We start from the raw sequence: 26,729 nt of genomic DNA on the forward strand, positions 1-26,729 counted from the left end.
TCCTCCGATGTACTTATCCAATCCGAATAGGGCTTTTTGTCTACTCTGTTCTGAGAGTTTAGCTACGTAAGAAAAAAATTGTTTGTTTAAAAAAAAAAGTGGCGATGGCAAAGGAAAATGTGATTTAAATGCAATCTTTACACTTTTCAGAGTAGTTCTAGTGGGGATTTCGTTTTAATCACACTCAAGTTAAAATGTAGACATGGGATGCACTTTTACTGTCACATCCGGAACTGTTCTTGTGCCGCATTTCTTTCTGTGGCTGAATCTCAAAATTGCGTGCAATAAACACCATGCACTATTTACACCATGAAAGACAATTGTTATACCCTAGTTAGAACACCTAACTAGTGAATAGGAAGACTAGTTGATGATGGCACAAGCTAAGGCCTAAGTGGATTTTTTTTTTTTTTTTTTTAAAGCCCTATTTAGATTCGATAATTGATTTTGAAAATCGTTGTTAACGAATCTCATTAACAATTAGTTGGTCTGGGATTAAATTGGTTGGGATTAAATTACTGGAGTCACATGGATTTACTTTTATGATGCCTTTATGAATTTTTTTGGGAGCGTGAACATTTTGGTTACTGGACTGGCTTAGTTTTTTTTAATTAATTGTCACTATATGCTGTGATTGCACACTTGCAGTGTAAATTCTGTCATAGATCTGTAAGGGATCTATCTGTCACGCCGCCGCGTTGCTTCTCTCTCTCGCAATGTAGACGCAGTGATAAACAGTGGGAATCAAAGTAAACATGAGTAAAATAAAATGCCTAAAGGCAGTATGTCACAGATCCCGTAAGGTGCAGTGTAAATGGGTTAGGGTTAAAAACAAAAAAATAATTAATTTAGGACTGTAGGTTAATTATCCCTGCTGTTTTGGGCATCTACAAATAAAAATGCGTGAATGCTGTGTAAACATTTATTGGTTTACTTTATATTTATGGCGGCAGACTTTGACACCACTCTGCCACCAGTACTGCTGCTACACTTATTTGCTGCTACACTACACAATAGTTTACAGTCCATGTTCTGCGTATTTATTGTCCTGCGCTCATCTCACACTGTTCGGTATTTGTACTATATGTAGTCTTGTTTACTGTTACTGTTGTGCTGCACCATGATCCTGCAGAAACGACATTTCATTCCAAACTGTACAAGCTATATAGAGGAATGACAATAAAAAAACTACTTGACTTTTTATATTTGCTTTATTATATAAACTATAAAATATTTCATTTATCACCTCTCATATTGTCATTGCAATATCCAACCACCATTTCGAATATCTTATTTTTGTTCATAAAAATATTGCATCCCAAGTCGATTTCTTGCATGGTTTATAAAGTTGATTACATTTTACATTTTAGTACGTGGGAAAGCTCTTCACATGAGTATACGTATGTGTTTGTTGAAGCCGTTCTCATTATTTGATTAATGATTGGGTTGTGTTAGTCATTTTGCAAAAGTTAAATTCCCATTTGTTTTGTAGGCTGTACAGATAAATTGCACTGGGCAGATATTGGCTGAATTTATTCCTTAAAATGTATTCATTCGTCTTCAGTAACTGTTTATCCTGATTAGGGATGTCACGATACCAAAAATCTAGCAGTCAGTACCTATACTAACAAAGTACACGATACGCGATACCACGGTGTGGTTTTAAAAAAAAAAAAAAAATTAAAACTCCCCTGGTGGACAGCCTCCTCTGGCTGATACTGGCAAAAAGAGAGAGAGGGTGATATTTTAGTTTATAAACTCTGTCTGACAATGACTAATAAAACAGTGGTGCACTCCTAAATGCATGTGCGCACGCACACACACACACACCTTATACTCTGAATGCAAGCATTAGTTTAAATTCACTGATATGGTGGCAGGCCAAAAAAAATTATTAAAACCATTAACATTTGAATAATTATTAGTGTCCTTATTCTACATTTAGTTGACAGGACAGGGGCGATTCATGGTGGCCCATTAGGAGTTAGTCTATAATGTTGCAATGCGTTAGCGTCGTTAACAGATATTTGGCTATCGCAGACATTTCATGGAGCATAATATTAGCTGGTTTTACGGCCACAATGCCAGCTGCCTCAAACATATATATTTGTGTGTGGTGTATGTGTGTATGTATGTGTGTGTATATAATATATATTTTATATATATATATAAAAAATGTGTATATGTATGTGTGAGTGTATGTACACCCACACCTACACACACACACTGGAGCAATTAACGTAGCCAATTCATCATCTACTGGCTTTTTTTTTCGGAGGTGGGAGTGAACCCAGAGGAATCCCACACAGACACAGGGAGAACATGTGAAACTCCAGACAATAACTCCAAGTTCAGGATCAAACTGGTAACCTTGGAACTGGGAGGAGGCAATTCTACCTGTATTACTGAATAAATACTGAAAATAACAGGTCTGGTAGTTTTGTTGGGAATTCCAGCACATGCTCAATTGTGTAGGGCCTGAAAATTGGGGATGAATATGTCAGTGTTGCAGGATATTTCTACATCTGCCGCACAGTAGATTTATTTGACATGCCTTGTTGTAAGACTAAGGTGTAGGTTTGACATAATTCATGTGATAAAACACAATCTGATTACAAAACTGGATGGAAATTAATATTCTCACCAACTCTTTCAGAATACTGATTTTTGTTGTTTGTCATATAGTTTATTTAAAGGTTTATTTAAATAAATAAAAAAAACAGTAACTCATGGTCCATATGCCATTGGCAGAATACCTATTTAAACATCCTAAAATTAAGTAGTAAAGGACTATTTAAGTAATCCTTCCCCTTTTTCTCTGAAGTTGTAGAGAATTATGGGAAATATAGGAAATGTAGTTACATGTATAGATTCACTAAGACTGCACTGTGATAAATATGATGCCATTGGCTCAAGTCATACTGTGAGGCTTAAGTAACAGTCATGTCTGACACTAACCAGTGTGTGAAACTTTTGACCTCTAAAGCAGGCAGTGGTGCTTTGCAAACTGCTGACTGGGGCTGCATGCTAACGGATGGGGGTTGCTGAAGTGTCAGCATTCTGTATAGGCGAGTTATCTTTGATTGGTTCCAAGGTAGAGCACGTCCAAGGCTTGAGTATTTTAAAGCTAAGGCTTCTGGTGTGGGAAAATTATTAATGGTTCTCACTCTTGATGTTGGTGAGCCTCTGAACTAGATTAGAAAGTCCCAGGACACCTGCTACAGAGACTCATTTTGGCACACATGAATGTCAAAAGGATGACTCAATGGCTAAAAGATTTTCATCATGCTGAGTGAATTCCCATTCATTGCTGATCCTGAATGAAGTGTTGACATGCCAGTGTTAATTACCATATACAGGTGCATCTAAAAAAAAAAAAAAAAAATACTATATCGTGCAAACGTTCGTTTTTCCCCCCCGTAATTTAATTCAAAAAGTGGAACTTTCATATATTCTAGAGTCATTACACAAAGTGAAATATTTCAAGCCTTTTTTTGTTTTAATCTTGATTACGACTTACAGCTCATGGAAATCAAAAATCCAGTATCTCAAAATATTAGAATAAAAACTTTATAATACAGAAATGTCGACCTTCTGAAAAGTATTTTAATTTATGCACTCAGTACTTGGTCTGGGCTCCTTTTCACGAATGGCATGGAAGCAATCAGCCTGTGGCACAGCTGAGGTGTTATGGAAGTCCAAGTTGCTTTGATTGTGGCCTTCAGGTCAGGCGAGTTGGCTGGCCAATCAAGCACAGTAATACCATGGTCAGCAAACCAGTTACTAGTAGTTTTGGCACTGTGGGCAGGTTCACAGTGCTGCTGGAAAAGGAAATCAGCATCTTCATAAAGCTTGCCAGCAGATGGAAGCAGGAAGTGGTCTAAAATCTCCTGGTAGACGCTGCATCAACACTAGACTTGAGAAAGCACAGTGGACCAACACCAGCAGATCACATGGCACCCCAAATCATCACTGACTGTGGAAACTTCACACTGGACTTCAAGCATCTTGGATTCTGTTCCTCTCCACTCTTCCTCCAGACTCTGGGACCTTGATTTCCAAATGAAATGCAAAATTTACGTTCATCTTCCCCATGATTGTGGTTGTGTGTACTGAACCAGACGGAGATTAAAGGCTCAGGAAACCTTTGCAGGTGTTTTGAGTTAATTAGCTGATTAGAGCTCTTCTCAGGTCGACATTTCTGTATTATAAATTCTTTATTCTAATATTTTGAGATACTGGATTTTTGATTTCCCTTAGCCGTTAGCTCGAAATACAAGGCGTGAAATACTTCACTTTGTTATGATTTTAGAATATATGAAAGTTCCACTTTTTGTGTTAAATTATGGAAAGAAATAAAATTTTCCATGATTATTCAAAATTTTTGAGATGCACCATGTACCATAGTCTCCGTGTAACATGCATCTGAGTCCTGTCAGTGGTTAACAAATAACTGGTGTATATTTTTTTTTTTTTTTTTTTAAACTTTATTTATCGACAGACAAAATTCTGTCTCAGTGAAATGTACTCCCAATTAAATAAGACTGACAAATTTGTGTTCAGATATGCCCAGGGATGGACAAATCATTCTCAGTATCCGTTATTAGTCACCAGTGTCTTTTTAACTCACTTGTCCTCCAAATAGAGAAACAAAAACTTCTTGCTGACTTTGGTAAAAGAGAGTGCATTCGTTTGTTAAATGTAGCACCTGATCCTTCTGGACTCCCCCTAAATTACACTACAGAGGAGTCTCAGACTGACCTGAAAACCCTTTGGCTGTGTAATCCTCTGCAGTTGTAAACATGGTATGTTGCTACCTCTGCTGTCACACATGTTGGCTATCAAATACACTGAAGAACATGGCAATCCTGACAAAATAGCTTATCTTTGGTACTGAACAGTGTTGAGCTAGGAGATTCAATCTTTTTATACGTGATATATTTAGACTAGGTTATTATACCATGAAAATTTTAAACTGCAACAACCCCTAATCCATCACCAGAGCAACATGGCTGAAGCAGGTGTCTCTGCTCTCTTGCTGCTGCTTCCTTATCACCCAAGGGCCACTCTGGGTTTTATTGCACAAGAAATAAATGGAAACAAAACCTCAATAACAGATTAGATGGGGTAGCATCCAGGGGTTCTCAAACTGATTTTCACTTACTCTTAATGATGTGCTTTTTTGCTTTCTCTCAGCTCCCATTGTGCTGAGACTAACCAGTCAAGAACCTGAATAACTGGTCCAGAGTTGTTGTGGGAGGGGAAAAAATGTGGACTGTCTGAGATGGTTTGGGAAACACTGCTCTAGGCACATATCTTGTAAATTGCTTTGAAAATATTTTTTGTCTAATGCTTAAGAATCCCCCCTACGTGGTTAAAAAAAATGCAGAAGTTAGAGCTAGACTGTCCAGAATTCACAGCAGATCCACAGTATACAGTATAAAGTCCGAAGGTAGTTACCATAATCCGCTGTATATACAAACACTCCTGTTTCTATCTCAGCTGGCTTGAGTGTGGTCTGAAATGCGGGTTAAAATCCATGGCTGTGTGCTGCGCTTAATGTAAGTCGTACTTGGGTTGAGAATTATTGAGTGTGATGTGCGTGTGCATTTCAGGTGGATGCCAGGCAGCAGTAGGTAATGGTATGGTAATGGTACACACTTTTTTTTTTGTTGTTGTTTAACATAATTATTTAAGGTACAATCTACCATCAAGCGATCTTTCCATATTAATATCGTTGCCATGAAATAAATATATTTATATGACACTGAAAAAGATTAAAAAGGACATTTTAATAATAGGGTAAAATTACACCTTTTATAAATCCTGATCTTTTCACACAATCCAATGTTTTGATATTGCAGTGGTTCGATTTGTTTGTCATTTCAATATAAGTGTAAAAAAAAAAAAATGTAATATTTTATTTGTCAGTATCGTCTCGTGTCAAAATTGTCTCATGAAGCTTGTATTGGGATGTCTCGTATCGTGGATTTAGTGTATTTCATGCTTAGTAGTTACAGTTCGGGCTGCACCTAACAATTATTTTGATGATAATATTAATCTGTCTTATTTCTTTGAATAATCGTTTAGTTTGATTAAAAGGCCAATTTTTTTTCTGTTAAAAAAAAAAAAAACACAAACAAAAAAACGTTATCAGTGGGCTATGCTATACATTGTGCAAAGGATTTAATAAAAAAAAAACTATTAATGTTATACTTTGAAAACAAAAAAAAAAGATTGTCCACAAGCTTTAAAGCAGAAGTTAAATCACTATTAAAAGCGCTAAAAAAGAAAAACAAAAGCACAAAATAAATGTTAAGTGGTAAGAGGTTGAAAGTTCTGCAGTAACACACATTCACTCATCTGAACACAGTAACGTTACTTTATTCTGTAAATATATAACACGTCTTACATTTTTATACAGTTATGTTATAACTAGCGCTGCAACAGCTAATTGATAAAATTGATGAAAATCGTTGTCAACGAATCTCATTATCGATTTAGTTGATCTGCGTGTGGCATATCGGATATATCGCTAAATATAGCATCGAACAACATTTGATCAAAGTGAATTTTGTAGTCAGTGTTATTGCGCTTCCTTTCTATTTTGCACTGTTTGACACGCATGCGTGGACTCGCGTTCATTCAGTGAAGTTTAATGGAGACTCACTTGCTATCAGGACGAGTCTTTATGTAAAATGGAAATACTAGCGTGACTTTCTAACGCTTACAGATAAGGATATAAAGGTATAAATGTCATTTCTGTGCTGAAGAAAACGTGTCTGGAACCCATTAAACACCACACGCATTTGTCGCAGCATCTGACACGACAAGTCACGTTAATACACTTACGATTTTGTTTGAAGCGCTTAATATAAAACATTCTCATATTTTGGACAACCTGGATCATGCACTTTCACCCAGCAGCTCGCTCTGTGACCTCCGCTGTGTTTCATATGTGTTTTATTCATAGAAATGCGTTTTTCACCATTGTGGAGTGACGTCACTGACGGGGTTATCTACATTGACGCCACAGACCCAACTAATCCATTATCAAATTCGTTGTCGGTTATTTTAATTATCGATTAGTTGTTGCAGCCCTAGTTACAGTACAAATATATATCCTGGCACTCTTTAACCCTCTTCCTGAAATTAACCCCAGTTGCTGGTACTGTTTGCTATTTCTTGCATTGCCGAAGTTTACTCCAACAACAGAAACAAACTCTCCAACCGTTTGTAATAAAGCTATAATGGACAGTCACTAATGGACAGCTTAACCTTTATTGAATGTCATTATTAATTTAGCAGGAATTAAAAATTCAATGTGGTCTGAAAAGGTTTGCTGCCTAATGGATAGAAGTTCTTCATTTTGTAGAATTATCTTTAGTCTAAAACAGTTGAAGGTATTGAGCTGGTAGAAACTGTGGGTGGGCGCATATGCACAAAACGTAAGCTTAAACATATGCACAAGACAAAAGCCTCTGTCCGCTGTGCAGTGTGCGAGTTGTAAAGTACACTGAGTGCCAGTTTAAACTCTCTTTGGCTAAAACACTCCATCAATTTACACTTGGAATCTTAATGCAGTTGTACAACATCTTAAACAAACAACACGAAGCACTGAGTTAACTTGCAGCATGTTGAACTGGCTAATTAAACTGTGTCCACACACTTCTTTGGCTTCATCCTAATGATGAGCGACAAAATCACTTTGAACCCGATAAACCACCATTTTCCTGTGGCGAGAATTGGAGTGGTCTGCTTTGGGATTTTACACCTCGCATGTGCTATTAAAGTTTAATCAAATGCAAATTTGTCCTGATTTACCAGTTAGCTTTCACAGTTCAGCCACTGAGATAAATCAGTGAAAGTGTCAGTTTGTACAGGCATGGAAGGGGTGAAAAAAGCTGTTCATTTCACAGAACTGAGTCATTCACACATTTACTGTGACACTGAGCTAAAAATATTGTGCAGTGACTTGTTAGTGATGAGACCCTTATCCATGATATGCTAACAAATGCTTGGGACGATTGATGATGGGTTTCGGAAATCATCAATAGAGTCCAACTGTCGCGATGTCTGTCAGCGGACGATTTAAATGTCACTTGGAAAACATGTCTGAAAGTGTGTTGTATCTTGTAATACATGTTTCCTTTAGTCAGTTTTGTAACCTATATTAACCTTAACAGTAGAGCAAGATCAACAAAACCTCATTATTTGACATATCTTTAGAGCTGCAAAAAACTAATTGATAAAATTGGTAATAATCGATTATGAAAATCGTTGGCAATGAATCTCATTATCGATTAGTTGGTCTGCTTGCGGCAGGGGGTGCATTTATTCACTATGTTACTTCTGTTCCGAAAACACACTTCGGAGAGTAAATACTAAAGTTGTGTCCCAAATGCCGTACTATACACTTTCACTATGCACCGTGTCCTCTACCGTCTAGTGCAGAGGTTCCCAAACTTTTCCAGGGCAAGGCCCCCCAAATGGCATTAACATTTGACTGAGGCCCCCCTTTTGCAAGATGTCTTTAAAACACCTTAAAAATACAGACTTCTGAATATATCCCCCCCTTTTTTAAATTTTTTTTATTAATAATTACATCTTACATCTTTATATTACATTACATTAAGAATTGATTGTGTGTGCGTGGTTGTCTGAGAGTGAGAAAGAGAGAACATACAAGTGGGAGGGATGGGCACACCAATTGTTGAGGGCCCCCACTTTGAAAAACACTGGTCAAGTGTATGAATTTTAGAAAGGTAATATCATCTCAAATGTAACACTAGCGTTTTTTTTTTTCTTTTCACTAACCGAAAATATAAGCTGTTTCCCAGTCAGTGGCACATGACATCATACGCATGTAATGTGATGCCGCTAGCTTTAGCAGATTTATTTCGTCAGTTTTCTGAAGAAAACTGAAAACTTTCTTCAGCTTATACGGCCTATGATCTTGCTTGAAATACCATTACAGAAATGCATGTGATTAAACTCACAAATTTATGAGCGACATGTCAGAAAGAGATCGGTCCTACCTGTTAATAAATGCCAGTGGTGATGCATCTAATGTATGCATTATATACATTATAATGCATGTATGTAGTCATGTCACCGGATGATTGAATCATCAGTGTCCCAATGTGTAGCGAGTGCTGAACTTGGGGATAGGGAGAAATAGGAATAGGGAGCTGATTGAGACACACCTATTGTGTCGTTTATCAGGGTGTCTTCACTATACAAGAATTCATTAAAGTATCTCCGCTGCTGTTCACCACCATGCACATGTAGTTTATATCACAGTTTTTTGTTGCTTAGTTACAGCTAATAGCTTATCAACAACAGGCAGGACCGATATCTTTCTGACCAAAAAAAAAAACAACTTTGTAACCCTTATACCTCTACTCTGTACACTTTGCTTCTCTAGAACTCAATTATAAATCTTGCATGATTGCACTACTTGTATTGTTCTCCGCTTGATCTATCGCTTTGCTTGTATTTCCTCATTTGTAAGTCGCTTTGGTTAAAAGCGTCTGCTAAGTGAATAAATGTAAATGGTCTGCACTTAGACAGTGCTTTTTTAACCTTAGTGGTTCCAAAGCGCTTTACACTGTGTCTTATTCACCCATTCTCTCTCGCTCTCACTCAATCACACACACACACACACACACACACACTCTAATGGTAGCAGAGCTGGCACCCAAGGACACTTTGGCATGTGCAGTCATGTGGGCCGGGAATTGAACCGCCAACCTTCTGATTAGTGGACATCCTGCTCTACCATCTGAGCCATAGCCGCCCAAATAAATGTAGAGGTTTTTAATTTCAGCCCTAACTTCAGTTTCGCGACATTCCTGATCTTGTTAACAATTAATTAATTAAAAAAGAAAACTAAACTTTAATGCTAGCGGTTGCGGTAGCATCTGATTCATAACCAGCGTCCGTAACTTTTTCCACTGTGATCATGTAACTTGTATACAACACATCTATGCACATCTGACCACGCCCTCTCCCCCCCATAGGGGGCACGATAGGATGACTCCATTGTACACACAATCTCACAAGCCTTCCCCTGCCTTTTTGTCCTAAATAGAGAAATGTTTTTATGTTTTGAAGCATGTAAACTTGCAGCGAATTGCAGTGTTGCTCCCTGTCGTGTTAACACAGCACCGCTCTTGTGAATGCTATTAAATACTAGTCCTCAGAAACGTGTCATTTATTATTTAAAATTTGTGTGTAGTTTATAGAATAGTATGGAGTTAACCCTAGTCTGGACGTCAGCACTGAAATGTTATAGAACTCTGCTGCTCAGCCCTCACTATTTTATTCCATTTTAGTTTTTTACAGTACAAGTGAGCATTTCCATTTTAAGTGTGTCTAAACAGACAGCTAATATTAGCTGCTAGCAGAGGGCTAGGGGTTATCATCAGAAAGTAATTAGCAGATATTCCTTGACGAGAGCAAGGGAGCCTTGCATTTAGGGCAAAGTGTGTAGAAAGCTGTGGATAAAATAAAGGTGTACCTGCTGATTCCTGCTAGCTGATGTGTTCTCTGGTTGCAGCCTGTGTTTAGACTTGCATAAGTCTAAGCACAGGCTGTACCAAGCATTTTACAGAAGCTAACAATTGCTAAGGCTGACTCTTTTGGACACATTGTTCGAGCAAGTCTTTGCTTATTCTCCTGTCATTCGCATGGCCTGAATTAGAGTATCGATGCTGATAAGCTCTTATATATTAAGATGATGGTCGTAAGTCTTAGTTAGGAGTCTGTCGAAACTCATAGCCGCAGTGTTTTGTAAGTATGATTTCCACTTCCCCTTTTCACTGTTACTGTGTTTCTTGGCAGCATGTTTGCACAGGAGACCTACATTTCTAGTTTCGCTCTGTGGTTTGCAATGAATGACTGGTCAGTGACAACAGTTTCAGGGGCAGGAGGTCGAGGGTTTTGTGGTTTCGAGCAAGATCGATGGCTTTGCGTGTGTAGTAGCCTTGTGCGTTTAGGAGTGTGGTCTTGAAATTCTAGTGCAAGGTGTAGTAAGAGGTATTGAGTGTAAAAGCTGGCCTGTGGCTACAGGCTGTGTTTACTCAGCCGAACGGTGCTGTACAGATATAGCCTCTCCATAAAGGGCCTTGTTCATCTTTTGTTTTGATGCCTAAGTGATTCAGCACATCTTGTGATACTTGGAGGTGTGGCCTGGTGTGAGAACTTTAATGTGAATTCTCTGTAGCACTGTATTCAACATGTGTGAGGATATGGAGCTGGCAAAATTTGTTTTTCTTAGACAAAATGAAACTGTTACTTGTAACCTTATTAAAGAATTGAATGACAAGAATGATCGTGCCCTTTGCATGTTGTAGCCGGTTGGTTTACTGTTCGTGTTGCTTACTTTTTTCTGCAAATTATTTAATTAAAGAAACATAATTGAGTCAGCGGATGGACAAAATTTATAATATGATAGAAATTCTACTGTGAGCCACCCAGACAATCCCATTACAGTGATTGTCAATACTGTGTCAGGGCTTTCGGATGTGTTTTGACAGGAAGTTTATAAATAGATCGTTTGCCAACTCAACAAAATTATATCATGATTTTGATCATGAAGGTTTTCTGCAGTATTGTGAAATGAGATTTTAAATGAGTTTAACTTGTTGCTAATTAACTGCCTTGGACGTATGTGAAAATACTGAATGTCAATTTGTTGTACAAGTCGCATGCTTTTATTTTGGAATCCAGGCACATAATGAGTTGCAGTACAATATGAAGTTCATTTGCGTCTCCAGTTGTACAAGGTGTCTGTGGGTCTTTAAAATGTCTTAAATTCCTGTAAAAAAAAATAAGGCCTTAATTAGCATTAAAATGTCTTAATTTCACGTGTCAAAGGTCTTAAAACCGAACCAACAGCGTAAAGCAGATTTCAATGTTATTTTGGCTGTTTGGTGTGTGAGATGGTAAACCCGTGTGACCGTGTTGCACTCTGAGTGTGTGTGCGCGGCTCATCTGTGTTTTAGAGCGGCTCGGGTCACGGTAACTGCCGCTCCACACCAACTTCACCTCTGTCTGTGCTGTGACTCGCTTATAACCTGCGTTTAGACGCAACACGCGCCAGATTGACTTTGGTTTTACGTTAGCATAACCTCACATCTCTGCGGCCAGAGGTTTACAGCATTTCACCTGAGTGCAAATGAGAAGTGAATTTTTTAAAAAATGTTGTTGCCAACTAAAAGGAGGTCTTCCTGCAGTTTTCTGCCAAAATAAAATCCACAAGGTCTAACACAAGTGAATTAAGTCAGAAATATATTACTATTGCTATATTACTATTTATACCCCAAATAAAAATGTTAAGTATTATTCAGTGCAATAGTGATATTACAAAATAGCAAAGTTTTTAAAAAAATATATTTTCTTCTTTACAAATCTTTGTGCATTTTATAACACTACTGACATTAAAGTACAAAAAACAAACAAACTAGTAAACACTTGTGAGAGGAAGTCTAGTACAGCTGCTGAGGTAGTGATTTGTAAATTTTACATCTTTTTCCTCTCCTGACTGCCGTAATCCGTCTCCCTCTATAATTTTTTTCTTCTCTTGGAAAGTCATGGGAAGGAAAGACTGGATTTTTTTTTTTTTCTTTCACTGTTGGAGCAAATGGTAATGCAAAAAGGATATTTTCTCTGGTCTCCCATATACCTCTCTAGAAGTTTACCCTGCTATTGTTTACTTAAACCCAGAAGTGGATGTTTATGCATGAACACAATCCATTATAGCTGATGTATCATGTAGCATGATTGAAGTGATGTCCAGATCTTAAAAATGTCTTGAATATGCTATTGAATATGGTATTAAAAAGTATTAGATTTGAGGTGCTGATTCCTGCAGATACCTTGTTTGTAATGAAGGGAAATCTTTCAGCTTTGTTAGCTGTGTGTTAATTGTCACCTACTGAAGCAGTCGGAAGGGTGAAGCTCATACACTTACTTATGTTTTTGGTAGAAGAGGGTATATGGGGATTGTCATTTGTCAAAATAAATCTGCTTTGACAACACTCCCAGGTGGTTATTTCCAGCCATACAAGACCATGCTTTTGTCTGTTTGCATGGAAAGAGACCCACAAATTTAAAATACATTGAAAAACAAAATGATTGACAGTTGCACAGTTGTTTTGAATGCTCTGATGTAAACCGACACTGTCTGGAAGCTCCGCCCCTTCCACATATTTGTAGTGCGCTCAGCTATACCTCTGGGGAGTCCTTGGTTTCTGTTGTGATGAATAGAAATGTTGCATTAATATGAAATCAGATCCGTCAGTGCATAAGTTCAACTTATCTAACTTTAAGTATCTAGTAAAGCTCACCTAAATATATTTATTAGGGGTGTCACCGAAAAGTTGAAAGTGAAAGGCCAAAAAGTATATAATCTAAAAAATAAAAAATAAATAAAAAAAATCTAGTAGTCCTACAACAAGGTGTCAAATCTAATTTGACTGTTTTGTAAAAGGATTATACTGATAATTTGCTGTTATGCAGTGGTTTTTTTTAATTTTTTTTATGGTTTTCTCCAAATTACTGTGATTTTTGCGATTGCCGCTGCCGTCCCACAGTTCCTGAATGCACAGCTGGTAGTATTATGTTCATCTGTACTGAACTTAAACATAAAATGGTGGAAATGCTCATTTTACTGTCTTGTATTTTTTTTCATCTTTTTTTATGTGTGAAAAGTATTTTTGTTTTTGTAGTTGTTTTTTCCTGAAAGTACCATTTGATTATTTTTGGCCAATTTTTTTTCTCTCTTCTCTAATAGATATAATTAGCTCGTGTTAAATATATACTTGTTTGTTAGCCAGGTGTTTAATTTTATTTCACATTAATTAACTAGAAACATGTTGAATGTTTCCAGTTAATTAATGTGAAATAAAATTAAACACTATGTTCACTAAGGTGAAGTAGGGCTGCAAGTAATGATTATTTTTATAATTGATCAATCGGGCCGATTATATATTTCGATTATCAGATTTAAAACAAATAAATTCAAGACAATTTTATTGTTTATTTTAAATAAAATCCACAAACTGAGTGTTACAAATATAAACTTCAGACTAAAACTTTGCATTAACACAACTGTTTGTCCAATATTTTGTGTGTATGTATTTTATCTTATATTCTGTATATTATATACTTTGTAATGGTCCTTGCTGTATATTGTTTAAAGGATTTTTTTTTAAATATTAAGATTATATTTTGAAAACAACTGATTGTCCACAAGCTTTAAAGCAGAAATTAAATCACTATATTAAAAATGATAAAGAAAAACAAAAGCACAAACTAAGTGTTAACTGCTAAGAGGTTGAATGTTCTTCAGTATCACTCACAATTCACTCATTTGAACACAGTAACCTGTTAGTTTATTCTGTAAATGTATAACACTTCTTAGATTTCTATACAATTACATGTTATAACACCATTACAGTTACTGCTCTCATAAACAATTACTTTTGTTTCTAAATATCGCATCAAACAGCACATTTGATCAAAATTAATATTTTAGTCAGTGTTATTGTGCTTCATTTCTATTGCACACTGTTTGACGCACATGTGCGGACTCGTGCTCATTCGGTGAAGTTTAATGGAGACTCAGTCGCTATCAGGACGAACCTTTATGTAAAATAGAAATACTAGCATGAATTTCTAACAGATAAGAGATATAAAGGATAACAGATGTCGTCCTTATTTACAGATAAGGATATAATGGTAAAAATGTCATTTCTGCACTGAAGAAAACACATCTGGAACCCATTAAACACCACACGCGTCTGTCACAGCATCTGATATGAAAAGCCACGTTAATACACTTACGAGTTTGTTTGAAGCACTTGATTTAAAACATTTTCATGTTTTGGATGACCTGGATCGTGCACTTTTCCCCCAGCAGCTCACTCTGTGACCTCTGCTGTTTTTCGGATGGGCTTTATTCATAGAAATTAGTTTTAGCCCTAATATACTAATCGATAATCAACAGTGGAGCATTTTGAAAATAAACATGAGTTTGTGCTCGTGCGTCACTGTCGTGCTTCTGTGCTACACAAGCTCTGCTTTGTAAAGTTTGCAAGTTACAGTCTTCTTCGCAGCATTTAATATAAAATGCTTCCCTGCTTTAGGGGACTCGGGTCGCCTTTTTTTCCCACTGTCCCTTGACAATTACGCCTCCATCTAATGGTGACTGAGGTCGTGTTGGGCATAAAAGGTAACGTTCACATAAACTATAAGCTGAAGAAATTCATTGTTGTGGACTCTGAGTATTCTGCTAAAGCTAGCAGCGTCGCATTACATGCATTTGACGTCATGTGTCTTCGACTAGGAAATGACCTATACTTCTGGTTAGTAAAAATGCTAGTGTTCCATTTGAGATGATGCCATTCTTCTAAAATTCATACACTAGACCGTAGACTACATAGTGGATAGTGTGTCGTACGTCATTTGGGACACAACTTTGGTTTGTGCTCTCTGCCGTATTTCTGATGCATGTTTTCGGATCAGTAGTAATGCATCGAATAAATGTTCCCCGTGCCGTTCGCAGACTGACTGATTGATAGAGATTTGTTGACAATGATTTTCATAATCAATTATTGTTGATTTTATTGATTAGATGTTGCAGCTACAATTTGAAGAGTAGTATGTAGATTATTCCAGATTCATATGTCTGTGGATCATCTCCCATTTAAATGGGGAGAAAAGGTTACTCTTCTTGCATGAGTACTTGCATGTTAAATTGCAGGGCTCCGTACGTGAAATGTACGGTAAAAGTTTGGCAGGTCTGGTAATATAATCTGAGTAAATGGCACTGGATGTCATGGCAGTGTAATATCGTGTAGGGTCTATTTAAAACGGTCATATCCTACAAGTCTAGGCCACAGTGTGTTAACCGTTCTATAAGGAGGGGATCATTATCTTGCCTTTCAAATTCTTTGGGGTAATCCTATATCCAGTGTTTCTGTCCACTTGACTCGCATTATTAAATCAGTGTGTTGGCATGGTGACACCAGGCTTATTGTGTCGGCATCATATCAACACTCAGCTCAATAATCCCTATATAAATCCAGTGGCCAGAGTTCTGAAGGTCAGTTGTTGAGCTAATAGATTTGATAACATTACTTTGACTTTTTCCAAAACACGGTTGATTATTCAATTCACCAGAATCTCCCTTGAAGCACCAAACGTTGATCCGATGAAGATTGAGAGTCAGTGTTGTGTTTTTTATATTGAGATAAATGCTAGTTGTATTGGTTCTAGCTGAAATATTATGAATGTAATGGTGTGGCAACTTTATTGCCTTGAATACATTATTAATATAAATGATTCTATATTAACCAATGGTACAAAACTGACATGGAACTATTTAGGGAATGCTGGTGGAAGACATTCAACTCCATATATATATAAAAATAGAGAGAGATTTATGGGGTGTACTATAGGGCAGGGTGATGTACGCTATATTGCCAAATACGGTCATGTGAAAAAATAAGTAATTGGAAATTGTTGGCTTATTTTGACATGTTTGGACAAGCAAACCTTTGATCATCTTTGCAACAGTGATGCGGAATTCATAGTTGAATCAATGAGTGCAAGCTGTCCAGGCCCTGAAGCAACCCCAAATCCATAAAATTTCCACCACCGTGCTTCACGGTGCTTTGGTCTGTGCCAAAAATGCCTGTTGTTTCTGTTCCCAAACAACTCTTTTGATTTGCGTGTCCTGTCCAAATCTGTGCAATTTATTGATTGATTTCCTTACAATGGAATGATGTATTTCATCCACACCCTTTTTTCTGAGGCCTTACATAACTTTTTAGATCTTGGCATAATGACTCCACACACCTCAGTAACAAAGGGAACACCAGACACTAGATATGAGAGGGGTATAAATAAGGCGGGTTCCACCTGCACTCCCTAAGCAGGTTCTAATCACTGGCACCCATTCTTGAACACCTTATTCAATTTTTTTGGAATTGAAGGTGTGTGAAACATAGGGGTGCACTTACTTTTTCCATGTGACTGATCTGTTTTTTGTTCGTTTAAATTGTGAAAATTGCTACTCGGTGTAAATCGTAAAGACATGGTTTGCCCAGTTTGGAATAGAAGAACACGAGTGGCCTTCACAGAGACCTGATCTCTACCCCACTGAACACCTTTGGGAAGAACTGGAACACTGATTGCTGCCCACGACTCCTCACTTGACATCAGTGCCTGACCTCACTAATGCCTTTGTGGCTGAATGAGCACCATAGCCACGCTCCAAAATCTAGTTGAAAGCCTTCTCAGAAGAGTGGAGGTTATTATAACGGCGGCGGGGGGGACTAAATCTGGAATGGGATTTTCAACAAGCACATATGGGTGTGAAGATCAGGTGTCCACAAAACTTCGGCCATATAGTGCATTTCTGAGATTTAGTGATGTGGTGATCTAGCGGGGCACGGTGGCTTAGTGGTTAGCACATTTTGGAAGTTTGAATCTCTCCTCTGCCTTGTGTGTGCAGAGTTTGCATGTTCTTCCCGTGCTTTGGGGGTTTTCTCCTGGTACTCCGGTTTCCTCCCCTAGTCCAAAGACATACGTTGTAGGCTGATTGGCATTTCCAAATTGTCTGTGGTGTGTGAATGGGTGTGATTTTGTGCAGTTGTGCCCTGCGATAGATTGGTACCCTGTTCAAGGGTGTCCCCTGCCTTGTGCCCAGAGTTCCCTCGGATAGGCTCCAGGCTCCCTGTGACCCTGCATAGGAAAAGCGAGGTAGAAAATGGATGGATGGATGTAGTTGTCTGAAGGATGAGGTGAACCATAGAAGATGTGTCCAGGTGCAGGGAATGGCTAATGAGAGAACCTGGCTGTAAACATGCTAACACTTTGGCGTGGGGTGGGAGGTGTATATATGGTGCACTTTAGAGGTGATGCAATTATTTATTTATATACCTTTGCCGCTAGGTGGTGGCGTTATGTTTTTGGGTTGATTCTTTCCATGCGTCTGTCCGAGATTATTGTTAGAGTGATATCTCAAGAACAAGTGGTTGCATGTATGTTTGGATTCATATGGTGTTATCTGTCTAACAAGCAGATGAACTGATTAGATTTTGGAACTGATCAAAACAGGGCCAAGGTCACAGCAAGGTAAAATGTCTGAAATAGTTTTTCTTCAATAGCCTGTAGATTTTAACAATATTTCAGACTAGACTTGTTTGTGGTGGAGGCATCCCCGGTGACATAGTTGAGTTCTACTTGCTCTATTTGTTTATTTATAAAATAGGATTATTTTTAGGCATTGCCCATCCCTAGTGCATCATCTTTCCCCCATCTGACTGCTGCAGTTTGTAACCCAAGCTGCATTTGTAGGGGTTATAAATAGTGTGGTCCTCTAAACAGGTGGGGGTGGCCAAGCAGACAGCCTTGGCAGTCCCAGCCATGACGATGCACAACAGTCACTACCTCCTCTAGAGAACCAGCCTCAACCATGTGGCTGCCTTAACAGCCTTATTTTAACACTTAACAGCCTTTTTTGGGTGCATGCATACCATGCCTGGTGTTTGCGTAACAGTGTGCAATGGTAGCAACCACCAGCCAGAGAAGCCCCCCTCCTTCTGTGCAGTTCTGGGCTTGCCCTTGGGGACTGCAGGCACTGATTGTAGACGTTAGCTAATAACTTGGATCTCATGTATACTGGTGTTTACAGTGGCACTAGATCCTGCTGACCACTTTCATTTTCTTACTGAAACGATCAGCCACACTGGCTTGTGCAGTACAGCGTCCAGGGAGCCGGATTGGGTGGATCAGTGCCAAAAGAGACCTATTTCATGAACTGATAAAACGTTTTCGGCTGCTATGTCGATACCTAGGACAGTTATTGCATAGCTCGTGCTCCAGCCTCAGGCCCATTTGTCTAATGGCTTAGTAATATATTTCAGTAGCTATTTGTGGAAGCATGTAATGGACTTAGAGGTTATGTTTGCGCAAAGCAGCTTAAAGCTACTCTAATGTGTAATACCAAGTTTAGGTGCTGGATCAAACTCATGAGCAAAAAAAAAACAACCAGTCTGATTAGTGAATTAATTGCAGCTTTGGCCTGGTATTATTGAGTATTGTGTGTTTTTGTTTTAGCAGTGTTATTTTATTTTTATATGCAAATGAAATGGAGCATTAGATGCTTTTGTCACTGATGTTTCTAAATACATAATGCATTAATCCAGGTTTTTAATGTCATGTTGACTAATTTGGTATTAACGAGTAATACATAAGCGAGTGTCCTCCTTAATATCAGTGTTTTAAATTGGACATTATATTATGTAATCAATTCTTACATGAAGGACCTTGCTGTAAAAAGGCTAAATCATTTTCTAAGCATCCTGGAAGCATTAGAAAATTAAGCTTCAATCGAATTTCAGTTTGATTGCAATCTCTTTTAGTATGGTTCATTCAGTTGTCATCAGGTGTTCTTGTCCATTGCTTGAGTTTTTTGGTTCTTGTTGAGCAACAAATGGTATGAATAACTGTTTATTTAATGAGCCTTGCTCTTGAGCTGGAAAAAGCTCAAGATTACATAAAAGTTTTTGAATGTAGCTGATTTTATTCCGCAAATCCACTGCTGCTGTCTTTGTTGAGCAAGTTATTGTCATGTTGTGTAGCTATGGCTTTTTTCACATCATGTGGTGCGAAGTTGTGTAAGAGTATTTAGGTATAATGTATATCTTGCCCCTTTTAAATGGGGTTTAAAAATCAGTCATTTATGTATTTTCATTAAACTATTTAAGTGTTGTATGTGTTTACTGAGAAATGTCCAAATATTACCAATTTTACCTTCCCCAAACCATTGCCACAAATTAATATAGGGTCATACAGTTGCCTAGAATGTCTTTTGTATGCTGTAGAATTATTTATTTATTTATTTATTTATTTATTTTAAATTCATTCACTGGAACTAAGAGGACCAAACCTGCTCCAGCATGACAATGCCCCTGTGCAGAAAGGTCCATGAAGACATGGTTTGCCAAAGTTGGGATAACTTTCTTGGGGTACCAAAGAAAGGAGTTTATTAGAGCAGCAAGGGTTGGATTAAATCTCGAATGGGATGTTCAGAAAGCGCATATGGTTGTGATTTGGTCAGGTGTCTACAAACTTTTAGCCATTATTTTTATATATATATATATATATATGTGTGTGTGTATGTGTGTATATGTGTGTGTGTATGTGTGTGTGTATGTGTGTGTGTATGTGTGTATATATGTGTGTGTATGTGTGTATATATGTATATGTATGTGTGTATGTATATATATATATATATATATATATATATATATATATATATATATATATATATATATATATATATATATATATATATATATATATATATAAGGCTGCAACTAACGATTATTTTCATAATCAATTAGTTGGCCGATTACTTTTTCGATTAATCGGATGGGGCGGGGCGAACTTTCAGTACCTTTTTTTTGTTTATTTATAATAAAATCCGCAAACTGAGTGTTACAGATATAAACTTCAGACTAAAACTTTACACAACTTTTTGTCCAAAACAGAAAATAACTCTACACACACCAGAATATATATTATTAATTTAGGACTGTAGTTTAATTCAGTGCTTTTTATGCGTCCATAAAAAATAATGCATAAATACTTATGTACAATAGAAACTAAAATACATGAATGAAATAAATGTGTGTATGTATGTATATATTTGTGTGTGTGTGTGTGTGTGTGTATGTATATATATATATATATATATATATATATATATATATATATATATATATATATATATATATATATATATATATATAAACATACATACACACACACACATAATTCTTTTATGGATGCACAAAAATTACCGAATTAAACTACAGTCCTAAATTAATAATAAAAACTCACTTTCACTGCACCTTGTGATTTCTGTAACTCGCTGCCTTTAGGAATATTATTTTATTTGTGTTTACTTTTGATCATGTTTTAATTAGACATTACAGATCTTACTCGCGCTCCCACACTCTACACTGCACGTGATCAGCAACGCGGCCTCATTACTAACACATCACTTCCGTTATAATAAATGACAGAAGTTACACTGCAAGCACGCAAATACTGCATATAATCACAATAAACTTAATTTAAACTAAACCTTTTAAGCAGCTTGCACCACTTTCCCCTGCCCCTTACACACAGTGGAGCATTTTGGATATAAACATGTTTGTGCTCATGCAGCACTGTTTGATCTCTGCAGTGTTTAATATAAAATGCTCCCTTGCTTTAGAGGACTTTCTTCCTCAGTCACGTGACTATTTCGCGTCCGTCTGATGGAGACTGAGGTCATGTTGGGAATAAAAGTTAATGCTGACAGAAAGTTAACTGAAGAAAGCCATTGTCTGTGACTCGGGTGTCTGCTAATGCTAGCATGCATATGACATCATGCGCTGTCGCCTAGGAAGTGGCTTATACTTCCGGTTAGTAAAAAAAAAAAAAAACCCTAGTGTTATTTATAATTTGAGATGATATTACCTTTCTAAAATCCACACACTAGTGCATAGTGTAAGTGTATCGTACGTCATTTGGAACACAACTTTAGTATTTACTCTCCGAAGCGTGTTTCCGGAACAGAAGTGGCGCAGACCAGCTAATGGATAATGGGATTTGTTGACAACAATTTTCATAATTGATTATCATCAATTTTATAGATTAGTTGTTGCAGCTCTTATATATATATATATATATATATATATATATATATATATATATATATATATATATATATATATATATAAATATAAATTATTTTATATTTTTGGGGTTTTTTTTTTTTTTTGGCAAAGCTGTCAGACCAGCAGTCAGTCTGGACAAGGTGTCCATGAAGGTTTTTATACAGGTCATTTGACTTTATCATATTCAAAATTATATTAGTCACCTTAACTTAGACCAAATATTTAAAGACCGTTCACAGAGTAGATTATAAATTGAGACGTCCAATGGCTTTGACTTACTTCTGTTAGATGTTTCAAATGACGCGAGGTTCTTTCAGGTAATGGTTTTTGCTCAGTGCTGCAGTTTTGATTGCTTTTAGTGAGCTCTTTTAGACCTGTCTGTCTTGTAAATGTTCACCTAGATTAGCCTTCTTTTTTTTTTAAACTGTTGCCTAAGATATAATAACTAATTCATACACATTGATCCTGTTAATAACAGCATTCCATCCAAATACTCCTGAGGTCGGAAGAAGTTGAATAGGAACATCATTGCTTGCTGTTTTGCCACGCTGCATCTTCATCCGACATGTATGTAAGGCTCATGTAATACCTGTTGCTCATTCAAGCAAAGCAGTATCAACTTTGACTAGGCTTGCTGCGATAGCTGGTGTTACCGGTGTTTCCGGCATTGGGGCCGCACACCGATTAAATCACTCGTCCACTGCGGCACCGCCCCCGCCATCAGTTTGCCGTTTTATAGTAATAAAAATCATTTAATTCTCTTAGGGAACAGACGCTACAATTAAAAACGGAACGCTTCTGCTCAATTCAACATGAGCCGAACGAGTCCCAGTCACAACACAGATCAGCAGGAGTCAGATTTCATTTAGCACGTGACGAGACTGAGGCGAGCTGACTGACAAGGCGTTGGCAGAAGATTTGGTTTCAAAAGTTCTATGCTTTAATATGAGCGTTTTTCATTGTACTGTTTTGTAGTTGTTGTGTTTTTCATTAAGAATAATAATGAACCCACCATTCAAGTAATTGCAGATAATTTAAAAGTGAAAGTGAAATGCGCACTGACGCACGGGCATTCAGAAGATACCGGTATTACCGGTGTTGTCGCACGTCGATTAACCGGTGGGAAAATTTCCTCACCATCACATCCCTACCCTTGACATTCAGTTCAGTGGGTTGTTAAGACACTGGAAACAAGTAATGATGAAATAACTAAAATATTAGGAGCATATTGTAAAAATGTTCAAACATTTTTGGGTAAATTTTCTAAGTTAAATGTAAATTATTTGTTTGCCATACAAGCCTTAATTGCAATTGAATAAAATTTCCTTTGGGGGGGGAATATATATATATATATATATATATATATATATATATATATATATATATATATATATATATATATATATATAAAATTATATTATATAATTTCCTCTCTCTTTGCAGATTGTGTCCTAAGCCATGGGGGCATTTTTGGACAAGCCGAAAACGGAGAAGCACAATGCCCACGGTGCAGGTAACGGCCTGCGTTTTGGCCTGAGCAGCATGCAGGGCTGGCGAGTGGAGATGGAGGACGCTCACACAGCAGTGGTGGGCCTCCCTCATGGCCTGGATGACTGGTCTTTCTTTGCCGTTTATGATGGGCATGCCGGTTCACGTGTGGCCAACTACTGCTCAAAACACCTACTGGAGCACATTATCAGCAGCAACGAGGACTTCCGGCCTGGTCGTGACTCTGTGGAGGGTGTGAAGAGCGGAATCCGCTCTGGCTTTCTGAAGATAGACGAGTACATGCGCAACTTTTCTGAGCTGCGTAATGGTATGGACCGTAGTGGGTCGACGGCTGTGGGCGTGCTGCTCTCACCCGAGCACCTCTATTTCATCAACTGCGGCGACTCTCGTGCCGTGTTGTGCCGTGCTGGTCAAGTGCGCTTCTCCACTCAGGACCACAAGCCCTGCAACCCTCGTGAGAAGGAGCGCATCCAGAATGCTGGCGGCTCTGTTATGATCCAGCGTGTCAATGGCTCCCTTGCAGTGTCGCGTGCCCTCGGCGACTACGACTACAAGTGCGTGGATGGAAAGGGACCCACGGAGCAGCTGGTGTCGCCTGAGCCTGAGGTGTTCGAGATTCCTCGTGTTCCAGATGAGGATGAGTTTGTGGTGCTGGCTTGTGATGGCATCTGGGACGTCATGAGCAATGAGGAGCTGTGTGAATTTGTGCACTCCCGGCTGGAGGTGTGTGATGACCTGGAGAAAGTCTGCAACTCTGTAGTGGACACGTGTCTACACAAAGTAAGAGTGGAGGGTTTTTTTTTTTTTTAGTAATTGTTTTGCTTAAATGTCACCAAAGGAGCTTTTGCAGTGCATGAATGCATTAGTTAATAAAAAATTGTTTTTCATCCGGTTTTATGTAGCTGTTCCTCTTTCCTCATCACTTTCTAAGAATAGATGGTCAAGCTAGCCATTGTTCCCTCTGTTTTGTCTGAAGGCTTGTTTTTTCCCCTCTCATTCATTTTGGAAAATCTTTTTTTTTTCTCTCTCAAATATTCTGGTTAGTGTCTCAGTATAAATAGATGTCATGCATTTCCATGCAGAGTAAATACTGCCAAATGGAGGCAACAGAGATTTACAGTAGTTTACACTTTAGTTTAGTTTTGACTTTTCCCGCTCTGTTTTTTTTCTATCCAGGGCAGTCGTGACAACATGAGTGTTGTGCTGGTGTGTTTGCCCAATGCACCCAAGATATCGGAGGAGGCAGTGAAGAGAGAGGCAGAGCTGGACAAGTTTCTGGAGTCTCGTGTTGAGGGTAAGAGAAACTCCTCACTCTTTTAGGATTAACATGTTAATACAGGTGAGCAGTTTTGCAGATTACCTATAAGTAACATTTAATGTCGAACAAATTATTTGCTCACGGCTCTGCATGTGATTTGAAATAAGATGGTCACTTGGTTCCTCATAACCGTCCCTTGCACCCTAAATTGGAAGGGTGGCTCTGACAAAATCTGTTTTTGACTGGTGCATTGGCTTGTTTTAATTATTCATGACTAATTTAACAGCTGCACTCCAGCCTGTAGTGGCAGGTCTTTCAAACGTATGACCAATCACCAAAACATCTATGATTGAAGCAGGGATTAGTCCAGACTTTCGAAGGCCTGGTTAATTGTTTAAGGCAACCTTATACAAATACTGAAATCACAGTACTATTACTGTATGATTATGTCGTGTTTTGACATGGAGTCAGTGAGAATATACGAAAAAGAAAAGTCGTATATGGAAGTATTTTGTTGCAGAGAGCAGTACTGTCAGAGGTGTACATCAGGACTAACAGCACCTCAGGAGTGGGCAGTTTCCACTTTCATGTGAACGGGCCAATAGTGAAGCTTGTGGGACAAGAGAGAGATAGTCTTAGTCTTAAACATCAAAAGACACCAAAGCCCTTTTAAACCAGAAGTGAAGCATGCTTATTATAAACATGCATTACAACTGTAATCATAAAAAGTTATTTAATACAATATTATACCTTTTAAACTCCGTGGTCATTATAACATTCACAAATTTGTACGATTTTGATCAACACCAAAGTAGGTGCTGATATAATGCTATATGCATCAGACAGTAGAAATGTGTAATTGCAGTAAAAACAAATTTAAAAACTGCATAATTAAGACACGTCTTTTCCTTTCCCCTTGCCGTTAACTGAAGCTAATGATCTCTAATTGATTAAATCAAACACCTATGTGATATTCCATATTTTGCTTTAGTTTTGCTTACATTTGTGATTTAAGCATTCTATCTAAACACAAATATTAATTGCTATTATTGAGTTTTGCTAAATCAGTAAGCATGACTACTGACCATCATAATGAAATCTCTCACTAAGCCATTGTATATCATACTGTTATGTCCTGTCAAAAGAAGAAGCAGCAGCCTTTATTTGTCACACATACATCACAGCACAATAGAATTCTTTTCTTCACGTATCCCAGCTTGTTAGGCAGTTGGGGTCAGAGTGCAGGTTCAGCCATGATATGGTGCCCCTGGAGCAGAGAGGGCCTTCCTCAAGGGCCCAACAGTGGCAGCTTGGCGGTGCTGAGGCTTGAACCCCTGACCTTCTGATCAGCCTTAACCGCTGAGCCACCACTGCACAAGGATGTTGCATGTAAAGATGCTTACCTTGCCAGGCTCATCTGTGAGATTCAATAAACTCAAGAAAGTATTACTCTGTCTACGGTCAGATGTCTTTAGATGTGAGAAGTGGAGTAAAGAAGTATAGTATACATTATAGTAACGTAGCGTCCAGGACAATTCTTCATGGCCTGGTAATGTAAACATTTTACAATCTTCCTCTGATGGTCCACGTAAATTAGGGTTAGATTGCATTCCTTTTACATGAGACCCTTCTTTCCCCTCTCTGCCTTTTCTCAATTTTAATCTTTGGCAAGTTGAAGAAATTCTGAGTTACCCCAGAAGTCATAGAAAGTCTCTTGGATGTGGAGGTTTATGATCCTGTCATCAGTTCCTCACCAGTTCGCAGATGTTGCCCAGACACTGGAGACATTAGTGGAGGATCAGTGATGCATTGCATTCATCACTCTGTTCTGCTAGGAGCAGTATTCTGTCATCTTCAGCTCTGTTAACACAACACTGGAAACATTTTAATGTCAAGTGCTGTGTCTGCAGGAATGGTGAGATTGGTTCAAGTGTGCATCCGGGTGTGTTTCCATTCCGAGTGTATAAAATTATCTGTTAATATGGGTCGCTGGCAGTGCCTGTCTGTGTAACAATCTTGTTGCCTGTCTGACCCTTCAGAGGTCATGGAGAAGTCAGGAGAGGAAGGCGTCCCGGACCTGGCTTGTGTCATGCGCAACCTCTCTGCTGAGAACATCCCAAACTTACCACCAGGAGGTGGTCTTGCGAGCAAGTAGGAGAACTTCTACTAAATATTAGTATTGCTCAATATTATGTCATGCCACAGATCATTGAGGTGAT

The 26,729-nt window shown here is 38.0% G+C and overlaps 1 protein-coding gene across 5 annotated transcripts in view; it reads left to right on the forward strand.

Moving 5' to 3' along the window:
• ppm1bb (protein phosphatase, Mg2+/Mn2+ dependent, 1Bb) overlaps window positions 1-26,729 on the forward strand; it is a 38,933-nt gene that overhangs the window by 5,711 nt on the left and 6,493 nt on the right. For 3 of the 5 annotated variants that reach the window (XM_053639340.1, XM_053639341.1, XM_053639343.1), the window contains 3 exons: window positions 23,187-24,032; window positions 24,429-24,546; window positions 26,550-26,661. In XM_053639340.1, the coding sequence (XP_053495315.1) occupies window positions 23,202-24,032; window positions 24,429-24,546; window positions 26,550-26,661 (1,061 nt within the window). In that variant the 5' untranslated portion in view covers window positions 23,187-23,201. Of the gene's footprint in view, window positions 1-22,221; window positions 22,311-23,186; window positions 24,033-24,428; window positions 24,547-26,549; window positions 26,666-26,729 lie in introns of those variants that run through there. The other 2 variants (XM_053639342.1, XM_053639344.1) reach the window with 2 other exon arrangements.

Source organism: Ictalurus furcatus, chromosome 13, assembly GCF_023375685.1.
Source record: "Ictalurus furcatus strain D&B chromosome 13, Billie_1.0, whole genome shotgun sequence".
Lineage (NCBI taxonomy): Eukaryota > Metazoa > Chordata > Actinopteri > Siluriformes > Ictaluridae > Ictalurus > Ictalurus furcatus.